General features: G+C 52.6%; 1 protein-coding gene across 7 annotated transcripts in view; it reads left to right on the top strand.

Moving 5' to 3' along the window:
* The window catches only part of ARHGEF15 (Rho guanine nucleotide exchange factor 15), a 31,472-nt gene extending 28,496 nt beyond the window's left edge, over positions 1-2,976 (top strand). For 5 of the 7 annotated variants that reach the window (XM_037739610.1, XM_017531500.2, XM_017531499.2 and 2 more), the window contains one exon: positions 1,305-2,030. In XM_037739610.1, the coding sequence (XP_037595538.1) occupies positions 1,305-1,456 (152 nt within the window). In that variant the 3' untranslated portion in view covers positions 1,457-2,030. Of the gene's footprint in view, positions 1-1,304 lie in introns of all 7 variants that reach the window. The other 2 variants (XM_017531496.2, XM_017531501.2) reach the window with 2 other exon arrangements.
* The last annotated feature ends 5,317 nt before the right edge of the window (positions 2,977-8,293 follow it).

The following is an 8,293-nucleotide window of genomic DNA, read 5'->3' as shown; positions in this document are numbered from 1 at the left end:
TGGGGGTCTCACTATGTTGCTCAGGCTGGTCTTGAACTCCTAGGCTCAAGTGATCCTTTTGCTTCAGCCTCCCAAAGTTCTGGGATTACAGGCATGAGCCACTGTGCCTGACCGTGTTTCATTTATTCATTCAATAAATATTTATTAAGCACCTACAAAGTGCCACTTGCCGTTCTAGGGACTGTGAAGCAAACACACCACACTTCCTTCCCTGCTGGAGCTACGTTCTAGCAGAGGAGGCAGAGGATAAAGAATGAGCCAAATAGATAAGTAAATTATGAAGTACATATGAAGGTAATGAGTGCTATGGATTAAAAAAAAATGAGCAGAGCAAAGAAGATCAGGAGTTCCAGGGTTGGGCAGAGTGAAATTTTCTTTTTTCTTTTCTTTTCCCTCCCTCCATCCCTCCCTTCCTCTTTCTTTCTTTTTCTTTCTTCTTCTTCTTCTTTTTTTTTTTTATGGAGTCTTGCTCTGTTGCCCAGGCTGGAATGCAGTGGTACAATCTTGGCTCACTGCAACTCTCGCCTCTCGGGTTCAAGCAATTCTCCTGCCTCAATTTCCCAAGTAGCTGGGATTACAGGCGGCTGCCACCACGCCCAGCTTATTTCTTGTAGTTTTAGTAGAGATAGGTTTTTACCATGTTAGCCAGGATAGTCTCAATCTCTGACCTCATGGTTCGTCTGCTTCGGCCTCCCAAAGTGCTGGGATTACAAATGAGGTCATAGAGGTGGCAGGGACGGGATCATGGCGAAACCCTGTCTCTACTAACTCTGTCTCTATGTGAGCCACTGCGTCCAACCTATGAGTGAAATTTTCCTTGGGGAGGCCGAGATGGACCTCACTGAGAAGGCAACATGGAGCTTGATGGAGCTAATTTAGGCCCACAGTATCTGGGGGAAGAGTGACCCACCTGGAGGCAGCAGCCAGTGCAAAGGCCCTGAGGCTGATATGAGATTGAGGAAGTGTCAAGGGGTCAGTGTGGCCTGAGGAGAGACAAAGGGGGAGAAGCAAATGAGGTCACAGAGGTGGCAGGGATGGGATCATGCAAGACCTGACAGTTTCCTGCAAGGACTCCACCTCTCACTCCAAGTGACATGGGCAGCCACTACTGAGAAACAGCCCAGACCCTCCCAAAGCTGCTGTCACCTCCACTTCCCATGCCCTTTCTACTGATGCTCCAGGCTTGTCCATGAATTCTCACACCTACAATGACCCCGAAGGCCTGAGACCCCACAAGGCCCCCTTTCCCTCCTCACCTGCTCCTTGCATCCATCTCACTGGAGCCCCTGTCTCTCTTCTCCCAGGTTGGCTGAAGGGGCTTCCTGGGGCCTTCCCTGCCCAGCTGGTGTGTGAGGTCACAGGAGAACACGAAAGGAGGAGGCACCTGCGCCAGCACCAGAGGCTTCTCGAGGCTGTTGGGCCTTCTTCAGGCACCCCCAGTGCTCCCCCACCCTAATGCAGGCTGAGGAAGGGGCACAGGTTGGGAGACACCTACCAGTGTGGCAAGGAGAGGACAAAGCCCATTCATCCATTGGATTCACTGCCAGTGGAGATACTACCTCTTGTGGCAACTAATAGAGATCGAGCTTCAGGACAGGGCAGCCAATGAAAACGGCCGCCGGAGTCCATAGCAATAAGATGAATGAGGATGCCTTGATTTTGTGGCCAATGGAGACACAGGCTTAGTGCAGAGCAGCCAATGGGTACTGAGCTGGCTGAGCCTACGACCAGTGAGTATTCCTGCTATGCGCAGGACCAAGGAAGGCAAATCTAGGTCATGGCAGTTAAAAAAGGGCCTCATTGGAGATAAAGCGCTAGGATAAAATTGAGAACAGGAATGAGCAGGAACCCAACCAAAGAAAACAGTGATCTGGGCTCAAGAGACCAGTAGTCACCCTGCTTGGTTCTGCAGCAATGACTGGTCCTGTCTTTTGAGTCTGGGAAATACTAGTTTCCATTCCTGGGTGCTTCCTGTGCCCTCTCAAGCCAGTTCGTCTCTTCCAGAAGAATTCAGAGTGTGTGTCTCAGAACATCTGTGTGTGTGCATGTGCATGCGTAGATATGTGTGCATATGTGACAGGGAAGGCATTCCGCTGAACATGGTGTGTGTGGTGATTGTACCCCTCTCCCTCCTGCAAATGACTGAGAGCTCCGTTTCTTCCTTTACCTCCCATTTTTCCTGTTACTTGCTCCAAGAAAGAGGCTAAGTCTGAGCTTCAGAAGAGACTGTGCTGGATGTGGCTTGGCACCCAGGGAAGGAGAGCCCTGAGCTTTGGGTCTCTTGGAGACCAGGGTTCCGTGACAGTTGCAGGGCGATCTTATGGAGCAGTCAACAGCCTGGCAGAGGAGCCCAAGGAACTGAAGATGGCTAGTAGCTGGGGCCTGAGGACCTTGAAGTCTGCAGGCCCTTCTCCTTGACCCAAACGCTGACCTCCATAATTCCTGCCTGTAGATCCCCCAACTTGAACTATAATCCATCAGCCAGCCTCAGCCTTGAGCTTCAGAATCACACTAAATCCCGCATCTAGGTGAAGAAACAGGAGCTGTGGATCACAGGCCAGCCAGTGAACCCCCTGGGCTTTCTTGCCTTTGTCCTGATCCTCTCACAGAAACACTGGGCCAAACAGTGGGGAGAGATGGGAGAGCAGTGTGGCTGTCCAACCCCATCCAGAGAATCTGCTTCCGGATGAGCAAATGCCTTGCATGATACCAGAGGAGGTGAGGGACAGAGACAGCAAGGGAGACAGTGGCTGGCAGGGGGACCCAGGCCCGGGACAAGGCCTCCCCTTCAGCTCAGGCACAGCAACTTGCCCAGGACAGACAATGTCACGTTGACTGCAGGAGGCGCAGGGACTCCGGGAGACTCAGAGGGAGAAGAGCACTGGCATTCGGCGTGCCCATGATGTTGGAGACTCCCCTAGCATGGTGCCTGACATGTGGGAATCCCTCAATAAATCGTGGTGCATTTGTACTGAGGCTCTCTGGAGAAGGGTGTGCTTATAGGAGCAGTGGAATCCAAGCGCGGTTTCACAAGGACGGGGCTGGTGGGAAAGGAGTTCAGAGCAGGAGTCAATTCTGTTGGGAACTGGGGCTTGAAGGTCGTGTGCAAGACCTGAGTGTGTCAGCCCACTCATGGTTCCTGAGGGACCTCAGGTGCTGCTGGTGGTGGTGGCAATGGTGGTGGGTTTGCAGCAGCTGTGGTTGGGGGCAGCTGCAGGCTGGGCAATGCCTGGGGCTTTGGCAGGGCATGAAGATGCAGCAATAAGGGCAGCACGGTGGCTCACACCTGTAATTCCGGCACTTTGGGAGGCTGAGGCAGGCAGATCACTTGAGCTCAGGAGTTTGAGATCAGCCTGGGCAGCAAAATCCTGTCTCTACAAAAAATACAAAAATTACACAGGCATAGTGGCACATGCCTATAATCCCACCTACTTGGGAGGCTGAGGTGAGAGGATAGCTTAAACCTGGGAGGTCGGGGCTGCAATGAGCCATGTTTGCACCTCTGCACTCCAGTCTGGGTGACAAAACAAGACTCTATCTCAAAAAAAAAAAAAAAAAAGGCAGCAATAAAGACCCTTTACTGACCAGCTAAGCATTTCTGTGTTTAATTCAATTATATGTATTTATTGAGTGGCTTCTATGTGCCAGGCACTGTTCTAGGATCTGGGCATGCAGATATGAAAAAGACCAGGTCCTTGCCCTAGAAAGCCTACATCCTGGGGGTGAGAGGTGACAGGGACAATTACCAAGTCAGCAAATTAATAAGGCAAGGTGGCTCATGCCTGTCATCCCAGCACTTTTGGAGGCTGAGGCAGACAGATCTCTTGAGGTCAGGAGTTCAAGACCAGCCTGGCCAACATGGTGAAACCCTGTCTCTACTAAAAATACAAAAATTAGCTGGACGTGGTGGTGCACACCTGTAAGTCCCAGCTACTTGGGAGGCTGAGGCATGAGAATCACTTGGGCCTGGGAGAAGGAAGTTGTAGGAGGTTGCAGTGAGCTGAGATTGTGCTGCTGCACTCCAACCTGGATGACTGTCTCAAGAAAACAAAACAAAACAACCCCCCCCCCGCCAAAACAGATAGCAGTAGGACAAAATCAGTAAGCAGTAAGCAGAAAATACTGCAAGGGCTGTGGCATAGAATGTTGTGTATGTGTGTGTGTGTGTGTGTGTCTGTGTGTGTCTGTGTGTGTCTGTGTGTGTGTTGGGGGAGAGTGGTCGCTTTAGGGAAGATCCTGGAAGAGATGACATTTGAACTGAGACCCAGATGACTTCTAGAAGGAAGTAGCTGTGGGAAGATCTGAGGAAAGAGCATTAGAATGGAGACAACAGGGGATGATAGTCCAGGGACAGAAGGTAGTGGTGGGGATGGGAATCGGTACACATGCCCCTTCAATTTTTCTGGTGGTGGGGAGCCCCTCCCCACCAAGGTCTCCCTCCCTCTGGCATAAGATGGAGACACACTGGGCTACTCAGACAGATAGAACTCCGGGGGCAGACATGTGCTCCATATACTTTCTCTCCTGGCTCCTCACACTCTAGAGTCCTGCCATTAAGGAAGCCCCGTGCTCAAATTCAGATGTTCTGATGGTGGGATAATGGGGAGATACGGACCAGGTAAGGGTTACTTTGGAGACATGAAGGTGCATAAAATACAACCATATGTTCCAAAAGAGACTGAGAAGAGAGGAAGGGAGGGGACTGCCATGTTTCCTGACTTTTGGGGGTTGGTTTCTGTTATCTCAGAGCCCGCTTTCCATTTTGGGGTGACTGAGTGTGTTTGTCTTCGAGGGGTCTGCATTCTGCTGGCCTGTCCAAGGGGCTGAAGGGCATGAAGCACAGCTATATGAGAAAGGGAAGATGTGGGGGAATGAGGCCCACAGCAAGGACAGAGTGGATAGATAGAAGATGGGAACAGGGATGGGGTAGGGAGGACTGAAGAGGGAGGCCGATGGGGGTGTTGCAGGATGGGTAGCAGTAGGTAACTCAGCTCATCCTGAATTGTCTCCCTCCCTCTCCCTCAAGCATCTCTGCTATGGCATCCTGGGGGTGTCCAGCATCCCCTCCCTCCTGTGTTCTTCCTGCCCCTCTGGGTTGCCTCCTGCAACTTTCTCATAGGTGGCATAGGAGGGTCCATGGGAGAAGCCTCTCAGGGGTGCCCTGTCTGCCTTTCAGGTGTGCTGGTGTGGGTGGTACAGAGAGGTTCACTCAGTCAGCTGGGGAGTCCTACAGCCACCATCGCCTTAGTCCCTCACAGCCTATCGTGCTGGGAGGTGGAGGAAACTGACATTTCTACAGGCTCAGGAAAGGTGCAGGCGTCCCGGGGGGAGATTCCTGAGGGGACATGGTGGGAAAGCCAGGCCCCAGTTGGGGACCTCTCTCTGAGTCACCCATGGCCCTGCTCCTTATAGCCAAAGCCTCCATATTCTGGGAGTCAATTGTCAACGCAAAAGGAAGAGGCTGAGACACAAAATATGATCGAAAGAGTTTACTTGAGCCAAAGGGGGCCGGGTGTGGTGGCTCACGTGTGTAATCCCAGCACTTCAGGAGGCCGAGGCGGGTGGATCACTTGAGGTCATGACTTTGAGATCAGCCTAGCCAACATGGTGAAACCCCGTCTCCACTAAAAATACAAAAAATTAGCCGGGTGTGGTGGCACCCGCCTGTAATCCCAGCTACTTGGGAGGCTGAGGCAGGAGAATCGCTGCAACCCAGAGGTGGAGGTTGCAATGAGCCGAGATTGTGCCATTGCATGACAGCCTGGGTGACAAGAGCAAGACATGGTCTCAACAAACAAACAAACAAACAAACAAACAAACAAACAAAAACAAAGGGAGGACGACTGCCAGGAAGACTCAGACCCAAGTAACCTTGGATGTGAGCTCCATTAGGGCTTTGTTACAAGCAGGTTTTCAAAGACAAAAAATGGGAACAGGAAGTGGGCTGTGGGCTAATACAAAGTTGTTAGGAATTTTCATTGGTTTACAGAACTCTCATTGAATAGTGATTGGCTATACTCTGTTAAGCTACAGGGAGTGTGTTAGAGTGTCCACTGTGGCATTACTAGGTTAATTCATCGCTACTTATGGCAATAGCAAGCCAATGCAAGCAGTTTCAAGAGATGAATACATAGCTCAAAGGCGGTAATGGGATGTCACTGCTATCTCCTTTTAATTCCCTCTCTGGGCCTGATTTTTTCTTTTTTTTTTTTTTTTGGTCACAAGGTCTGGCTGTCACCCACGCAGGAGTGCAGTGGCAAGATCTTGTCTCACTGCAGCCTCGACCTCCTGGGCTCAAGCAATCCTCCTGCCTCAGTCTGCCGAGTAGCTGGGACCACAGGCAGAAGCCACAACACCCGACTAATTTCCGTATTTTTGTAGAGACGGCGTTTGGCCTTGTTGCCCAGGCTAGTCTGGAACTCCTGGCTCAAGGGATCCTCTCGATAGGCCTGATAATTTTAAAAGGCTTGCCTTCCTCAGATAAAAGGTTTTTCTTTTCCTACAAGATAAGGCAGATAGTACAGGGCACGGATCTCTCTTCGCACTGGCCTTGTGTGGACCCCTGGTCAACAGCTTCGTGGCCCATATCCCAGATAAGCGGGGGTGGGGTGTGGGGGTGGGGGTTGTAATCATGCCCACAAACAACAGAGGAAAGAGAGGAGCCTCGCCCTCTTCCCTCTCCCCCGTGACCCCAAGCCTGCTCACTAGTTCTCTCCTCCTTCCACCCCCAAGGAACCCTCCAGCCCACTTCCTGTGATCCTTTCCGGAGCCCTTCAGCCTGGCTGGCTCTCTCGTCATCTCGGAAAGCTTCTCTTTCCTCCCTGCATACTCGCAGGTCTCCCCCTTCAGCTGCAGAGATAACTGCAGGCTCAGGCTGTCCAGGGTGGCCAGCCCACCAGCCCACTGTCCGGGTGCGGCAGTGCCTCTCCCGCGACAGCTTCACCACGAGCCTGGCCGGTTCCCGACCTTGGTCCCCAGGACGTCCTCTCCAAGCCACGTTCTCACCACCCTCCAGCAGCCTCGGGCGACACCAGGGGAGCAGAGCGCTGGAGCTCCTGGCAGTCACCCGGACCCTGGTGGGGCGCCCCTCACACTCCGGGGCGCGGCCAGGCCCTGCTCTGGCCCCGCTCTGGCCCCTCCCCTCCCGCAGGGCTGCCCGTGACCCTGCGAGGTACCGGGACTCACTGCGTGAGCGCAGCGCAGCTGTAGGGGTTCCTGCAGCGGGTCTCAGCACGTCTTCTGGCCGGGCTCTGTGGTCTCCCGGCCCGGCTGTGTCTCCTGGTTCTCAGCGATCGCCTCCCACGCTGGGCGCAGTGTGTGGGGGCGTTCCCAATGGAAAATCCTGGGGAAGTTGAGGCACTGGCTCCCGCTGTCCAGACCACTGCCCCACGCCCCCTCAGCGCTCCACTCCTCCTTCCCGCCCACACGCAGAACTCGAGGTCGCAGCGGCCGCCACGAGGTCCCGGGGCCTGCGTTCAGCTGCTTGATCCGACTAGGATAGACTCCGGACCCGAGTGGGTCAGCTCCGCGCCCGATGGCGTTTTTCAAGCTGGTGCCTGCAAGTGTCCCCGCCACGGGGCATGGAGCCGTGGAGTTTGCACGCGAACTGCCCCACAACCACCGCTGACCAAAGCCTCTCCCATTCCTTCCACAGTTAGAAACCTCAATCTGCCCTCTGTGCAAAAGAGTTGGGGTTGAATCCAGATTTTGTGGGAACCTTAAAAAAAATTGACTAAAAAAAAGAAATAAGAAAAAAAAATTGACTAAAAATTTGATTTGAAATTGAGCCTGAGTTTTTTTTGTTTTTGTTTTATTTTGAGACGGAGTCTCACTCTGTTGCCCAGAATGTCCAGGCTGGAGTGCAATAGCACGATCTCAGCTCACTGCAACCTTCGCCTCCCTGGTTCAAGCGATTCTCCTGCCTCAGCCTCCCGAGTAGCTGGGACTACAGGCTTCCACCATACCTGGCTAATTTTTTATATTTTTAGTAGAGACGGGGTTTCACCATATTGACCTCAAACTCCAGGCTGGTCTCGAACTCCTGACCTCGTCATCTGCAAGCCTCGGCCTCCCAAAATGCTTGCCTTCCTCAGGTAAAACGATTTTCTTTTCCTACAAGATAAGGCAGTTAGTATAGGACACGGACTTCCATGGACTTCTCTTTGCGCTGGCCTTCTGTGGGCTCCAGATCAACATTTTCGTGGCCTATATCACAGATAAGCGGAGGTGGGGGTGGGGTTGCAAAGTCTGACTAGATGTTCCAAAATGGTCCAGCCATAAGTTCCAAATGTTC

The sequence above is a fragment of the Cebus imitator genome, unplaced genomic scaffold (genome assembly GCF_001604975.1).
Source record: "Cebus imitator isolate Cc_AM_T3 unplaced genomic scaffold, Cebus_imitator-1.0 Scaffold72, whole genome shotgun sequence".
Lineage (NCBI taxonomy): Eukaryota > Metazoa > Chordata > Mammalia > Primates > Cebidae > Cebus > Cebus imitator.
This window is presented reverse-complemented; position numbering and strand designations above follow the sequence as displayed.